This window comes from Anopheles nili, chromosome 3 (genome assembly GCF_943737925.1).
Source record: "Anopheles nili chromosome 3, idAnoNiliSN_F5_01, whole genome shotgun sequence".
Classification (NCBI taxonomy): domain Eukaryota; kingdom Metazoa; phylum Arthropoda; class Insecta; order Diptera; family Culicidae; genus Anopheles; species Anopheles nili.
Window position 1 is genome coordinate 74059999 of NC_071292.1, and position 15234 is coordinate 74075232.

A 15234-nucleotide genomic window follows, 5' to 3' on the forward strand; every position below is an offset into this window, starting at 1 on the left:
CAAAAACCAGCCTTCGAGGCTCTCTTTATTGCCGTTTCGTGAGTACATGAAGTATTTAGCTTCTTTTTTTTTAACAAATTTCAAAAAAGTTTCAAAAAGTTGTTCGTAAAAATATCGCAAAATGGAAAATTGCAGCATAAAACGTGCTCATCCTAGCTTTTCGAACCAGATCTTAGTCGATCATTTTCCGGATCATGTAGTTGAGGATGCCTCCGTTGCGGAAGTACTCAAGATCGACCTCAGTGTCGAAACGCGCGATCACCTGGAACTGCTTGCCGCAATCGGTGTTGACGGTGATCCGCTCGTGCGGCTTGCAGTTCGCCGGTAGCGCAATGCTGAACAACTCTCGTCCCGTCAGTTCGAGGCTATCGGCGTTCTGGCCATCAAGGTACTGCAGCGGCACGATGCCCATTCCGACCAGATTGGAACGATGGATGCGTTCGTACGACTCAGCAATGACCGCCTTAATACCGAGCAGGTACGGGCCCTTCGCGGCCCAGTCGCGGCTCGAGCCACTACCGTAGTCCTTTCCTACGAGCGCAATCAGCGGCGTTCCATCCGTGGCATAACGCTGGGCACAATCGAACACGTCCATCTCTTCGCCACTTGGGATGTGAAGCGTGCGAGGACCAGCCCGGGCCACCAGCTTGTTCACCAGTCGGATGTTGGCGAACGTGCCTCGGGCCATGATGTCGTCGTTTCCACGGCGTGAACCATACGAGTTGAAGTCCCGCGGCGTCAGACCTCGGTCGGAGAGGAACCGCGCTGCTGGGCTATTGCGGGCTATCGATCCAGCCGGTGAGATGTGATCGGTCGTGACGGAATCGCCCAGGTTCAGCAGAGCTCGTGCGTTCACGATGTTAGCGATTGTGGGCAGGTCGCGGGTCATGCCCTCGAAGAACGGCGGACGCTTGATGTAGGTCGAGGCGGTGTCCCACGGATAGAGCTTGCCCGTGGGTGCGTTTAATCCCTGCCAGGCCGGTGATCCGAGTTCGACCTTTTCGTACACGTCCCGGAACATGGCCGGGATCACGTGCTGCTTCTCGACGGCCTGAATCTCCTGACGGGAAGGCCAAATGTCGCGCAGGAACACGTTTGATCCATCGGCACGCTGGCCAAGCGGTTGCTTCTCGAAATCGATATCGACCGTACCAGCGAGTGCGTACGCTATCACTAGCAGCGGGCTGGCGAGGTAGTTTGCGCGTGTGTTAGGGTGAATACGACCTTCGAAATTGCGGTTCCCGGACAGCACGCCACAACACACGAGGTTGTTCTTCTCGATAGTATTCGCGACGTTATCATCGAGCGGACCCGAATTGCCAATGCACGTCATGCATCCGTATCCGACAACGTTGAATCCCAGCTCTTCAAGTGCAGGAATGACGCCTGACTCCTTCAGATAGTACGTGACCACTCCGCTACCTGGCGACAGGGACGTCTTAATGTACGGTGCAACTTTCAGGCCTGCTTCCACGGCTTTCTTGGCCAGCATACCAGCTCCCAGCATCACTGAGGGGTTGCTCGTATTGGTGCAGGATGTGATGGCCGCGATAACAACCGAGCCATGCCGCAACGAGTACGTCTTTCCGTCGGTCCAGTTGAAGCTGCCCTCGGTGTTGAGTTCCTCCTCCGGGACGGCGAAACCCTTGAACCCGATCTTGTTGATCAGACACTGGCGGAAGTCGTGCTGCATCTCGCTTACTGCCACGCGATCGTGCGGCCGTTTGGGACCCGATACTGAAGTCACCACACTGGCAAGGTCTAGTTCGACGATCTGCGTAAACACGGGATCCTGCTCGGCGTTGCCGAAGTCCCGCAGCTGATCCGTCGCTTTGAGGTACGCCTCGATCACGCGCACTCTCTCCTCGGAACGATTCGTTTGACGGAGGTAATCGAGCGCGTTCTTATCGACTGGGAAATAACCGACGGTCGCGCCATACTCCGGACACATGTTACTGATTGTCGCTCGATCAGCAATCGACAACTCGCTGACCCCGGGACCAAAGAACTCGACGAATTTACCCACAACCCCGATCTGGCGGAGGTGTTTTGTGATCGTCAGCACAAGATCGGTCGACGTCACGAGCGGACTCATTTTGCCTACCAGCTTGTATCCGATAACCTCTGGCAGCAGCATTGAGATGGCCTGACCAAGCATCACCGCCTCGGCTTCGATTCCACCGACGCCCCACCCGACCACGCCCAGCCCGTTGATCATGGTGGTGTGCGAGTCCGTACCGACGACACTGTCCGGGTAGAGCATTCGCATTGAGCCATCCTTAGATTTGCTTGCATCCTGGAACACCACCCGTGCCAGATACTCCAGGTTGACCTGATGTACAATGCCCGAACCGGGCGGAATGATGAGCATATTGTTGAACGCTTTGGCGCCCCACTTCAGGAAAGTGAACCGCTCCCGGTTGCGCTCGAACTCGAGGTCCTGGTTCTTGGCCAGCGCGTCTTCGCTGCGCGCAAAGTCCACCTGCACCGAATGGTCGATCACGAGATCAGATGGGCAGATCGGATTGATGCGATCCGGATCACCACCGAGTTTCAGCACTGCGTCTCGCATTGCTGCAAAGTCCACCACCGCCGGCACTCCGGTAAAGTCCTGCAGGATTACGCGGGCCGGCTTGAATGGAATCTCCAGCTCGTCGTCCGACGAAGGTGTACCCTTGGTTTGCTTCCATCGCAGGATGCCACGCACGTCCTTCTCCAGCACCTGGAAGTTGTCGCAGTTCCGGACGGCCGATTCCAACAGCACTCGCACACTGTACGGCAATTCCCCTATGAAGAGAGAGAAAGCGAATTGTGACGATAAAATGCATGTTATATGAAATATTTGAAAAAAAAAACAAGAAAAAGGAAATACTTACGGAACTCTGGGAACGAGGCAATGTCGAAGTAATGGAATGTGTCTCCATTGACGTTAATTTCCTTCAGTAAATTCTGGAATGGATTACCACCTGTGCGAATGATAAATCGAAAAAATGTACTTTCTTCGTATTAGAGATAACAATCTGGTGGAGCTGACTTTGCACTTCCACTTTCATTGACAAGCCTCCAAGCGGACATTACGCAACCGATTATCATTCCATGGCAATATGCTAATTATACGAAATTTCTTCCCATTCGTTTCTTCGCTTGCTTTTCTCGTGTATATTTGTTATCAGGGATCAGAAGGAACCATTCAAGCGATATGTGATGCACGAATCAGAAATACAAGACGGTTCTGTAGAATTTATAGACTCTTATCTGTAATGTTGAATACATTCCGATGTACGTTAAATCGGACCACTTATGAGGGCTTTAGTTTAATAATATTAAAAACTAATAATGTGGATAGTTTTCAACTAGACATTTTCCACAACCTTTTCTCTATTCTTAATCATAGCTTACCGGACATGTTTGCGTTCGTTATAAACTTTAACTATTGTATATTGAAAAAGTGACCAAGCGGGCTACGACGGCGTATGGAATTTCTATTCTGTCTTACTGCGGTGACGTGGGAGAGCGTTCCGCAATAAACCGGCACCGTCGAAAGGACGTCAAAAGAAAACGAACCGTAATTAGGTGCTTGAAGTTTAACGAGTTTGACGAAGCCACCAGAGTTTTATATTTTAGAAAGTGTGTTGTTTTTTCACTTATTGTGTTGATAAACAACTGACAGCTGAGGTACTGCGATCTGATCGAATAGCACAGGCGGCCAATTTGAAATAATGTGGTTGAGCAATTTAAAAATAATGGCCGTTAAAGAAACGAAATTACTCAGAAAAAAAGTATCAAATTGAAAGAAAATAAACAAAACTTTCTGAAATTGATGGTTTTTAATTGTAACATAAAATCAATGTAATTTTAAATACCAATTTTCAAAATGGAGCCGCCGGGTTGTTGTCTGAGACACGTGCTCGAATTCACCACATGTTCGAAAACGTGTCTCGGGTTGACAGTTCATTCGATTAAGCAGACGATGAAACAACATACGCGACATTCGAGAAGAAAATAATAATAACTCAAACTGCAAACAATTTGTTTTCGGAAGTGTGAATCGTGGTATTTCTGTGATTTCTTAGCGTATGTAGGGCTCATTCTGCGACACAATGTATCGTAAATTCCTGTACAGTATAGTCATAGTGATAATCTTACATATTACAATCACTGAAGTGAGTATCGCGGATGTAGAATTCTTCGATGAGAATAAACAAGAACGGGAGCTGCCCTACGCAGCAGGCAACGTCATCGGATATTTGTTTTATAGTTTTTTTTTCTCGTTGCTTTCTCTCAGGGCCAATCTTATGAAGATAAGCGGTGTAAATGCATCTGCCCGAGCTTCAAAACTGTAGACAACACCACGCAAGAGGGCACCGACCGGATGCTGATCATCGATAATGTACCCCCAAACAAATGCAACTGCGATGGGGTCATCCTGCCCCGGCTAGCGAACAAGATTAAGGGAAAGGGGCAGGAGATCTGTCCGCGGTGTGACTGCAAGTACGAGAATCGCAACACGACCATCATAAAGGTGAGGTTTAAACAACATGATAACAGCGTATCTACGGTTAGATGCAACGGTCGTTTTACCATTCTTCGCTTTTAACCTTCCTTCTGTGTTTCCGTTGCAGGTCGTTGTAATCATAGTGATATGGATCATTTCTCTGCTCGTCATCTACATGCTCTTCCTGATGTGCCTAGATCCTCTGCTAAACAAGCGCGTCAAAGCTAACTACCAGGAGCACACGAACGAAGATGTGATTATCTACAGTGATAGTATTAGCATTAATAGCACTAGCATTAACGGCGGGCAGTCGCGCCATTTCCGCGATGCATATAGAAATAAGTTTAGCGGTAGCTTCGTAACAACGACCATTGCTCGCAGCAGCAGGGACAGCGATAGTGAGCTGGACATTCTCCCCATACATCGCTCTCAAACGCACGATCGTGACGATCGCGAACGCGTGCGTTTGATCAGTGATTGATGGGGGCGTAGCTGGTTTATCGCCGTCCCACGATGGCTGTGAATGCATTTGTCCTTGTTCCTACCACACTCGACTGACGCCTGCACCGGGACTACACTTATCCAATAGCCCCGGCTTCTTGGACTGCCATTCTTTTTCCTCTTTCCGATGGCCGGAATAAAATCTAAGCGTATCTGTTTTTTCGTCGTTTTATAATTTTTTTTCGTTACGTACCATCTGTCTGTCATGGGTTTCGTGTGTATCTGTCAGCATCCATTTCCTAGTATTCTCTAACCACTGCGCGTCCACGTGTTACTAATAATTGTTTGGCAGACGGGAACTGGACGCTTGAGAATGCACGATTTGTTGGTGTCGGAAGGGTCTCATATTTTCATTTCATGTTGCACTCGTGTTCCGTTCTACACATGAAGAAACATGACAAAATTGAATTTCTTTTCTTGCAGGATGACACGGCAGTGACCGTTGGCAACGGGCAGGATATGCATGTGCGTGAAAACAACGTGCTGAATCGGGTCGGCCACCAGCAGGATAAATGGAAGCGACAGGTGCGGGAACAGCGACGTAATATATACGATCGGCACACTATGCTAAACTGAGACTGGAATGCGCGTGGAAAAACGAATCCATCACACGAATGTGCGTATAAGAAAAAAAGCGGGGCAGTTGAGATCTCGTGCATGGACCATGTGGCACCATTCTTAAATCCCGAGGATCTGGTACTTTTAGACGAATTCCATACCAAAAGACGATGAGTGAACACAATTTTGTGGTATGCATGTAGGTTTTTTGGCAAGCATGTAGAGAAATAAATCAGTAGCCAAATAACTATTGGAACCGTTAATCAAGGGTCACAAAAATTTTACTAATCGAAAGTATCGAATCTAAATTGTGCGGTCATTATCAAGGATAATCTTTACTTCATTCTGTTAGTCGATTTGTCTCTTTCCCTTTCAATTAACCGCTGTCGCCTTATATCCTATTTTCCTTTCCTTATTTTTGCCTACCCGTCACTCTTATCGTTTAGGTAATTTAAAGTTAAATTGGTTCAATTTAAGAAAGCAAATTGTAATCACATTACGACTCTTGTAGCGCATAGTATAAAGAAAGTTTGCTACATATGAAAAAAAAGTGTAAAAAAGATTTTTCCTGCCTCCTGTGAGAATCGAACTCACGACCGCTGGTTTACAAGACCAGCGCTCTGCCTACTGAGCTAAAGAGGCGCGTGTTAGGTGGGAGTTCACATTCGTAAAAAAATCCAGCTCTTTCGTTGTCCATGGCATTTGCCAACCATAATCAAGCCATTGCAGTATATATAAAAGGAAAATTATGCTTATGTAATATTGTCAGGATAATAATCGCCGTGATATTCATGCCTTTGATTACATCACATGTACATGAAAGCTGAATTAATAAAATGATATCTACGTGTAAAACCGATAATTGTTTTTGTTTAAAAATAAAAAGAGAACTGGTTTTATTCTCTTCGGTATAGTATAAAAAAACTCTCTTCCGCCCAACGTGGGGCTCGAACCCACGACCCTGAGATTAAGAGTCTCATGCTCTACCGACTGAGCTAGCCGGGCACTATTGAAAAGACGGCGTTAGCAATGCTCCCAGTGTTGAGAAGCATACATTATGCTCTTATGCATATGAATTATGCTCTCATCCTCTGTTTTCCCGAGCACCTTATTCTAAAAGTGCTCTGCACTCTGGCAAATATGATTCCGAGTCATTGGTACTAACAGCCCATCATTCGCACTTTCTCCCGACATATGAAGTACTCGATCGCTCAAACATACCAGGCATGCAGTGGCGGAAAAAACAATCCACTTCGAGTGCAACTTATCGATAAACTCACGTTTAGCGCATTATAGCCAACTCATTGCGAGTGACGGTGAAAACGCCTCTCTAGTGCTGTGCAACTTCGCCGGGAATTTCCATCGATGGTGTGTTGGACCTTTGGCGCACGCGTTTGCAATAGGGGAATGAGAACGAGTGCCTGTATCACACACGCGTTGTTCTCCTGCATTTCGCGTTTTACTGTCGGTGGGTCCTCACACACCAGGCACACAGAACATTCAGTGGGTGTAGGATGTGGTAGGATGGGGGTGGTCCGCAAAATTTTTCTTTTGGCTGTGAGTGATGAGGGTGCTGACACAGAGGAGCGTCAATTTTGAGATCCGCAATAGGTTTGAAAGGGGAAAATTTAAATAAGGATGTGATTTTAAATTTTTTTATTATTGCAAATTATAATACTTAGATGATTTCTTGATGATTATTTTTTCTATTTTGTATTGACAGAGTCTTTTTTATTTTGGCGATCTCAACCAATATATTTTCAATAGGCCAAGGGCACACAAACATTTACAAAAGGGTAGCGATAGATCATCTGCACCACGGGCAAACTGTTATCATCTGCACCATGGGTCTACAGACTCGCGTGTTATTCAGATATGTTTATGATGTAGCAAGGCCACTATTCAGAATCTCATGCAGTCAAATTTCTCATTTGATGGTGTCCGTAACTGGTCAATAACTTTCAGCTCTTTCCAATTATGTTGAACCTGTTCATCGTTAACGATCAAAAGATCAGCTCAAGCATTGCGCAAAGTAAGGAGGGTTTTCTAGGGAACATACAGCGAAATAAAAGTACATTCATTTGTGTGGACGCAAAACATGGTTTCCCGTTTAAAACTTATTTTAGAAGAAATCGTTTTCTCGACGAAATCCCTCGTTTAGTTCCTCATGTTCAGGAAATCGCTTCTGAGAGGTATCCTGTGGTGTTGTTTGAAACAGCATCCATGCTACAGCCGTGCGTCGTTCTAGGCTCTTACACGATTCGGCTTACCCTGCGAAAGACGATCCACTGTTCGTGCTGGTGCTTGCAGTTGTTCAAGCAAGCCATAGAGAAGGTACCTCGGAAAGCTCTGCCGCGGCAAGGAAATGTTTGTTCAGCTGCTATTGGACGAAATCGTTCCAAAACATGCAGCTACTCATTCGAGCGCGGTTGCTGACGATCGGATTGGCAACGGATTTGCAGTCATATTTGCGCCATGTACGCGTTCGTTGTATCTGTTACGCTGGCCTGCTTGGCGCAGGTCGGTATGAGGGTGTTGAAGGCCATCGTCCGGAAACCGCAATCTCATTTGATCGTCCGTCGCTCACGTTCTCGACACTCTCTTGATTTCGACAGGTCGCGATCGCTAACCCAGACTTCGGTATTCAGGGCACGGTGCCCAAGGTGAGTCTGGTCAAACAGAAGGCTGTCCTGGCGAAGGAGCACTTCCTGCGTGTGGACGACTATGTCATGCCGAGCCAGAAGAGTGACATCACGAAGCTGCGTGAATCCGTCACCATCCTGCAGGCGATTGGACTGCGTGTGAACACACTCGGTCCAGGCCTGATGGACGCGATCACGACGACCTCAGAGGACAGTGGAGGCAATGTCGAGAATACGTTCACCATGGTCAGCATTGCTCGGTTGCAGTTTGAAGACTACATCAGCGTCAACCTGCAAGAGCAGATCCAGAACCTCGAGACGCTGCTCGGGATCTACGTGCGCGATCAGTTGGTGGATGACTTCTTCCACATCCAGGTGCGATTGACGGCTCTGAGTGCTTCGCTCGCGACACTTCAAGCAGCCATCTCGCAGGCCTATACGGCGGCCAATGGAGGTCCGGTTTCTGCAGCCCTCATCCAGCAGTTCGTCGACGAAGCACTGGTGACGAACCTGGTGCAGGAACTCACGCAAATCGCCTATCGCATTCCGGTGCTGACGTACACGATCACCTCATCCCTCGCCAACATCAAGCAGGCGGACGATTACTACTATGGACTGAAGCAGGATACGGACCGTATTCTGGGTGAGATAGCGACCACTGGCAGTGACTTCTACACGAACACCATCGCCTACTCGTCACAGGTCGAACAGAGCATGAACGCGATAATCGAGAGCTTTTCCGCGGAACTGACGGCAGCTACTGGCACGGCAACAGAGTTGAACGTGGCGGAGTTGACTGCAGCCATCAGCGGGCTCAACGCCGTCGAGAACACCAAGTTAGCGGCAACCTTGAAGGCATACAAGGATCTGTATGATGCGAATGTCCTCGAGTTGTCTAAGTTGTTGCCGCTCGATGCAAATTTCGCTTTCCTACCGAACGGTAACCCAGCCGCCGTGCTCGTCGGGGTGCTGATCGCCAACGGGCCCTTCTCGCGGTACTGCTTCTGGAAGTACTCAGCCGTATTGCACAACATGTTGCTCGTCTCGAACTACGCCTCTGAGTGCTATGATCGCGAATACGCCCGGCTACAGCTGATCCAACAGGCGCTGTTGATCGAGATCGAGTTGATCTCGTACGATCTGGAGGTGGTCAATCCATACTCGCAGGTGTGTCGGTTCCTGCCATCCTCCGTTTCCCAGCGGACTGCCGAGTGCGCCAAAGAGGTAAGCTACTCGTTGGTCTGACTCGAATTCCGAGCTTATATGTTTTCCAATTCCTTGTGGTACTTGTAGATTGCGGGCTACTTCTCCGCCATGTCGGGGGCGTTTGACAAGAAACTGAGCGACTTCGTGAGCCTGGCCGAGACAGAGTTGAAGGCCAGCAAGCAGCGATTGAGCGTGTGCTGGACGACCAGGGTGCAGCAGACGTTGGTCAAGTTCCAGGATGTTCTGAAAGCCATTCAGGCCTGCGCCGCGGATGGTCCGAAAGCAGCCATAGATTAAGGACGAACTGTTTGGAGGCGTTGTTTGGAAGAAGTTCGTGAAGGAGATTCGGTTTCAAAGGTGGCCAGACTGGCGGAAAGCAGTGTAACGAATAAAGCGAAGTTTCAAACTCATTGTCAGGATGTTGATGAGTAATTCAGTGAAGATAACCCACTAACAAACCAACGTTTCTCTTTCTCGCCAAATATCATATTATTGTGAAGAAGCTTCATGATGCGGAACAACGGAAGAAAAGGCCCAAAGTTCGTTATATTTCAAACGTAATTTCGACGCTTAAGCGCCGGACTAGGAAGGCATAAACGTTCCCATGTACTGGCCAAATTTCTGCCTGCTGCGATTGCATCGAAAATCACGGCTGCTTAGAAGCGATGCCGATGGCAAGGAAAACAGATTCCCTCCCACCGTCCCACTTCCACCCATCGGCAGACTGCCTTCCTCTCAACCTCTTCACCCCACCCTCACCGGAAGCCGGTGGGGAAAGTGACCTATAAATAATCGCTCCCTGTATGCAGCATGCGTGCCGGCTGGCTCTCTGTTGTTCGCCGATCCGCCTGGTTCCGCACACTTCCGGCCATCGCCCGCGTTTGGGTTGGGAAAGCGTACTTCGCACTCCCCCGCGGAACATAGGGCGGTTTCCCTTGAAACCCCCCTCGGGTTATGTACCATGTGCGCCCGGAACGGGCAAGTCGGTTTATGTTCAAGCATTATCACCGCGTTCACCCACCGCCACAGGGTTTGCGTTTCGTATCACGCAAAGCTGTGTCCCACATTTCCCTTTCCGGCCTGTATTTTCCCTGTAACGCCTGTTTCTCGTTCGCTCGAGCTCTCTCTTTCTCCCATACATCGCAATCTCGAACAGTGCCTTCGGAGAGTCGGCGGAAAATTGAGCTTCGAGTTGGATTCCCGAGCAAAGGGCCATCACACCTCCGGGTGAATGGTGAAGCTCCCTCGTCATCCCAATGCCCTCGGCTTCTCGTGGTACGGCGCAGGCGGATAAGCGGATCATAATTTTCCGGCTCGTTCACTTGAGGCACCAGGACGGGTGTCTCATTTCGCTCGCTCACTCGCTCACGTAGGCAAAATTCTCATCACTCATACCTCGCGACCGGATCCGTGCTCGTTCCGATCTGGCCGTCGGAATGCGAACACGGATGCACGGATGCTCGTGTGTACGTGTGTGCTGTTCCGCTTTAGCACACACGCAACGCCCGGCCAGGACCCGGTTCGGTCAGGATGGTTGGGTACATAAATAAAACATTCATCTATACCGACTGCTGGCATTGCCACCACCAACGGGGAGGTCGGAAACACTATCCTGACCGGCAGAACAATGTCCAGTCCAGTGTCCAGGACATGGACGCCGACACCCGGCGCTATATGTGGCGGGCTCTTCGCTTTGGTTTTGCGCGAGCATCCATGAGCGTGTATGTGTGTTTGGGGATGCAATTACCACCCTGGTGGATGATGATGTCTCTACAATGTTGAGACCCGATGATTCGGGATGGCACGGAAGCAGGTTTGGTTGGGCAGGACTCTGTGCTAAATCTGACGTCGAGAGGTCCGTAGCGGTGTCGGTGCGTGGATGTGCAGAATGTATGCATGCATTTGCATCTTTATGAGTGACGTTTATTAGCCGAAACCAGGCGAGTGTCGTGTCGGGAGGCGATAATTTGTTGGCCTCCCGGAACATGGAACGCTTTCCACGATGTAAGCGCCTGAAGGTAGGCAACATACACGACCACCCGGCAACGGTTGGTAGTGCAGGTTCGGCGTTTTAATGCCCGGCAGCTTGCGATGCCAAATTGAAATTAGAAGCACTGCCTGGTCGTGTTGGCGAGCGAAAGAAGTGCACTTCTCGGTTCGACCCGTAGAGCGAGGCATGGTGGCAGCCACACGCGCTAAAGTAAATGTTAATCGAAAATTCAAATAACACCCGCCACCGTTTCGACAGCGCGTACACACACGCATATTTTACCACACCGGGTTGGGTTGCCGATTGACCTTTGGTCGCCAAACGGTCGTCGGCGGGAGGTGTGCGAGGATGAATCCCAAAAGAAATTGAAGTAGAAATAAATAGCCAAACCTTTTCGACAACCAGGCGCACAGATCGGTGTGATTTTATTGACTAATTTTCACAGAAAAGAAACAAAGCAAAACGGAACAGGAAGCCTGGCAGCACAAACGCACACATACACACTCACACACGCACACTGGCGCGGAACGTTGGAATGTCCCTCAGACAAAACGGGGAAGGGGAAAAGGAAAGGGCGGAGCAAATGAATGCGGGGTGTTCAGGAGGTGCTGACCTCCTTGGATGAGTTGCGTTTCGTGAGGTGTGCCCCGGAGGTGTCCGCACTGCCATTCAGCTTGCCATTGGAGCTGGCACTGGGACCTGCATGGATGCCATTCCGGGATGGTGCTGTGATAGTGGCGGGTTTCTTCTTAATGTACGCGTGGTAGTAGAAGTCGAGGAAGAGGCAGAACATGAACAGGTTCTGGGGTAAAATGACGAACAGTGGCCACTTCGGGAAAGTGCAGCCAGGCTGGAACAGCAGCACGAACCAGTGCGTGAAGATCATGCCGAACTGGATCTGCAAGAAGGAGAGTGTGCAGAACAATCGAGATCTTGGGTTCTAATTGACACTACCATTGGGTTTGGGGGAACTTTCACTTACGATCTGCAGCTGCGTGATGTACTTCTTCCACCACAGGTTGCCCTTGTACTTGGGGCTGACTGAGGTGAGGAAGTAGTAGAAGTACATGACCACGTGCACGAAGCAGTTGATGAAGCCCATGAAGACGCCGTGACCGCCCGGGAACCACTTGACACCGCTCCAGATCAGCATCACCATGCCGGTGTGGTGGTACACGTGCAGAAAGCTCACCTGGTTCTGCTTCTTACGCAGCACGAAGAAGATGGTGTCGAGCAGGTCGAGTACCTTCACCAGGAAGTAGTAGTAACAGCGAGCTGCGATCGCAGTGGGAACCTCCGTAGGGGAGTAGTCGACCGGTTGGCAAAGGAAGCTGTAACCGCGCAGGTATCCCAGCCGAAAGCCCTCCACGAACAGGTACGCGCAGATGAACACCTGCGCCAGATTGTAGTACTTGATGATGCTGTCGATGCGGAAGGGCTTCCGGTGTTCCATCCACTTTGGGCCCCATTTGAGGACGAACATCAGATACAGCCCGAGTATGGTGGCCCCGGGCCAGGGCGTCTTCATCAGGAACCAATCATTGACCCGCGGATCTGCCGAGGAAGACGGTACGTTACTAGAAGAAGGGATTGCTCTTCAAACTGCCGTGGCTTCCCGATCTCCGCCACGACCACTGACACTGACCACTAACTTCGTAGTTGACGTAATTGTAGAACGATGCCAAGTACCGTAGCACCAGCATCTTGGAAGACTAGAAACCTAGAGCTACTAGGAACCGCTGTGAACCAGGCGCGCGCACGTGTACTTTACCGCCTCGAGCCGATCCGGACGAGTTAGAACTTAGAGCATTACTGAGCCTGACCGTGCCTGTGCTACACCGGGCTCGGCTGAGGGTCGTCCGGGTTTTGAATACTGATGTGTTGCGCCAGCCATGGGTCCCGAATGCACCAAAACACACACAGCACCTGGAGTAGTACAACTACCTCGTTACGATCGATTGAATGAACGATGAGTAGAGTCTCTGTCCCTGGGAGAAGGTGGGTTTTGCTCGAATTCTAACCGTAGTCTAGCTTCTCTCGCTCGTACTTGATCGTACTGTGTGCGGGGTGTATAATTTTCCATATCAAATGACCTGCACTCGCGGTATTCCCAGCGCCCAATGCACAAGGGTGGTTCTATATATTGCTGCTAAACGTCAGACACCGCATGCTGCTCCATTGTGCTTCGTTGCTGCGTACGTACGGACGATTGTAAGCTGCATGCGCACCCGCGAATCGGTCCGGGTGTGTTTGTGAGTGGAAAGCCGTGGGAAAGCACGCATGATCAACCTTCGACATTAAGACGTGCGCAGTAACGCGTCACCTTTGAAGCCTCCGCTAGGATCGCACAAGGAACTAGACTTTGACAACTAGGTGTTGTGCGGTTCGATGACTTCTGAAGGCGAAACCCGGTGGTGTATTTTGTCGAAAAGTAGCTCGCAACTGTTTGCCCCCAAATCACCGGCTATTGATTTCCGCGATCAGCGTACACATGTAGCCCGATGTCGTTACATTTGTGCAGAGGTCGTTGAATTAGGGGCAGGTCATTTAAATGCCCCGGGATGGATGGAATGGCTTACAAAGTTGCTTTTGGTGTCTTGTACGGTTGATGTTTGTTTTACCCATGAAGATACTTGACGGCAAGACGAAGAATTTCTTTGAAGCGTAAGAAAAGACTTGGTAATGATATATGGTGTGAGATGGGAAGGAACAAGCTCCCGCACAGATGCGGCGTAAAAATAATGAAAGTAATTTTCTGGGACAAATTCTGTGCGTGCACGGCTTGTATTGTGATATAAAAAGTACGATTTTATGTATATAGATATGAACGATAAAACAGTACGAAAATTAGTGCAGTAAAAGTACTCTTTGCTAAATAGTATGCTGTTCTTAGTATAATTTACTAAGTATGATTATTTGAAGCGTCTGAATGATTACTATTTGTAATGCGTGTTGCATCACGCAGGCGTTTTTTGCATACTCAAGCTAGTCCTAGTGCTTACTTTAAACTTATGAAACAAAAATCGGTTCTGTTCAGGACTCCTATGGGTTGTGCTCAATAATCAGTTAAAATAGAAGTCAGCGCAGGTCAAACGTTTTCTCATACTGGAATGTGCTTGTTTAAAAAAGATGATGAAATGATACTGTTTCAAATGCTTTTTCGGTCGGCACTGCGTGTGGGGGTTTAAACACTCCCACGTGACGCAATCGTAAACACACGGTGTGATTGAACAGATTACCCTGTAGAGAGTACATAAGCGACATTTTAATTCCCACCCTTTTCATCACTGCCTGCTTCGCCCCGTCTCTAGTGCCGCTTCATCTCCCACAGCTATGTGGGAATGTTATTCCAGGCGGGAATTTTCCCGATGAACACAGACCGGATACATCGAACTATGCTCCCCACGCACCAGTGCATATATTGCGGTGAGGATGCCCTCATCTCCATCTGCCAACGCCTTCACACCCGCTCGTTTGCCGGTGAGACCGGTGCTGATGGAGTTGTGAATGAAAAATTGCTGAAATGTTGCGGTAATCGCGTCAATATGTTGTAACGATAATTTATGGCAATTGCTATTCGATCCGGGTTGAATTTTCGCTCCAGGACTGCCTCTCTTCGCGGCTAGTTTATTTGGCCTAGGAGCGTCGGGAGCGCATTAGAACATTCGAGCTTCCGAAAAAGCTCTTTCATCTTGGCCACTAATCGATCCATTGCCGCCACCAAATCGGCATATTGAGTGTGGAGGTGTCGGGTTTCTGGCGCATGTGGGAAAATTTAGACAACATCAAACTGCAAACCGCATCTGCTCGCGAATGTTCATGGTGCTGGGTTTTGAGGTCGC

General features: G+C 49.2%; 4 protein-coding genes and 2 non-coding genes across 6 annotated transcripts; 2 read left to right on the forward strand and 4 right to left on the reverse strand.

The window, feature by feature from the left end:
- LOC128725055 (cytoplasmic aconitate hydratase-like) lies at positions 1-3406 on the reverse strand. Its single transcript, XM_053818773.1, has 3 exons — positions 3400-3406; positions 2877-2966; positions 1-2787 (listed from the first exon to the last, which is right to left on the reverse strand). Exons 1-3 carry the CDS (start codon positions 3404-3406, stop codon positions 173-175), a joined length of 2712 nt encoding a protein of 903 aa, XP_053674748.1. The 3' UTR covers positions 1-172.
- Positions 3407-4050: 644 nt separating this feature from the next.
- On the forward strand, positions 4051-6394 carry LOC128723500 (uncharacterized protein CG1161). Its single transcript, XM_053817249.1, has 4 exons — positions 4051-4163; positions 4286-4522; positions 4623-4748; positions 5420-6394. The coding sequence occupies exons 1-4, from the start codon at positions 4101-4103 to the stop codon at positions 5570-5572; spliced, it is 579 nt and encodes a 192-aa protein (XP_053673224.1). The 5' UTR covers positions 4051-4100; the 3' UTR covers positions 5573-6394.
- On the reverse strand, positions 6124-6196 carry Trnat-ugu (transfer RNA threonine (anticodon UGU)). Its single transcript has one exon. It is a non-coding gene; the product is annotated as a tRNA-Thr (tRNA).
- Positions 6395-6486: 92 nt separating the features above from the next.
- Trnak-cuu (transfer RNA lysine (anticodon CUU)) lies at positions 6487-6559 on the reverse strand. Its single transcript has one exon. It is a non-coding gene; the product is annotated as a tRNA-Lys (tRNA).
- A 1470-nt stretch (positions 6560-8029) lies between these two features.
- LOC128725056 (uncharacterized) lies at positions 8030-9699 on the forward strand. Its single transcript, XM_053818775.1, has 3 exons — positions 8030-8074; positions 8170-9420; positions 9490-9699. Exons 1-3 carry the CDS (start codon positions 8030-8032, stop codon positions 9697-9699), a joined length of 1506 nt encoding a protein of 501 aa, XP_053674750.1.
- A 2201-nt stretch (positions 9700-11900) lies between these two features.
- Positions 11901-13159, reverse strand: LOC128726520 (elongation of very long chain fatty acids protein 7-like). The gene is made up of 3 exons (XM_053820335.1): positions 13038-13159; positions 12375-12946; positions 11901-12290 (listed from the first exon to the last, which is right to left on the reverse strand). The coding sequence occupies exons 1-3, from the start codon at positions 13093-13095 to the stop codon at positions 11991-11993; spliced, it is 930 nt and encodes a 309-aa protein (XP_053676310.1). The 5' UTR covers positions 13096-13159; the 3' UTR covers positions 11901-11990.
- Positions 13160-15234: the final 2075 nt, after the last annotated feature.

Excerpts from the sequence above, each read along its gene's own strand:
- LOC128725055 (XM_053818773.1), bottom strand. Across the intron at positions 2,788-2,876 it reads TGCCTCGTTCCCAGAGTTCC|GGGAATTGCCGTACAGTGTG; the intron begins GTAAGTATTTCC and ends CTCTCTTCATAG.
- LOC128723500 (XM_053817249.1), top strand. The coding sequence starts at position 4,101 with ATGTATCGTAAATTCCTGTACAGTATAGTCATAGTGATAATCTTACAT. Across the intron at positions 4,523-4,622 it reads GCAACACGACCATCATAAAG|GTCGTTGTAATCATAGTGAT; the intron begins GTGAGGTTTAAA and ends TTTCCGTTGCAG. Across the intron at positions 4,749-5,419 it reads AGGAGCACACGAACGAAGAT|GATGACACGGCAGTGACCGT; the intron begins GTGATTATCTAC and ends CTTTTCTTGCAG.
- LOC128725056 (XM_053818775.1), top strand. The coding sequence starts at position 8,030 with ATGTACGCGTTCGTTGTATCTGTTACGCTGGCCTGCTTGGCGCAG. Across the intron at positions 8,075-8,169 it reads CGCTGGCCTGCTTGGCGCAG|GTCGCGATCGCTAACCCAGA; the intron begins GTCGGTATGAGG and ends TGATTTCGACAG. Across the intron at positions 9,421-9,489 it reads CTGCCGAGTGCGCCAAAGAG|ATTGCGGGCTACTTCTCCGC; the intron begins GTAAGCTACTCG and ends TGGTACTTGTAG.
- LOC128726520 (XM_053820335.1), bottom strand. The coding sequence starts at position 13,095 with ATGCTGGTGCTACGGTACTTGGCATCGTTCTACAATTACGTCAACTAC. Across the intron at positions 12,947-13,037 it reads CGTCAACTACGAAGTTAGTG|ATCCGCGGGTCAATGATTGG; the intron begins GTCAGTGTCAGT and ends CTTCCTCGGCAG. Across the intron at positions 12,291-12,374 it reads ACATCACGCAGCTGCAGATC|ATCCAGTTCGGCATGATCTT; the intron begins GTAAGTGAAAGT and ends TCCTTCTTGCAG.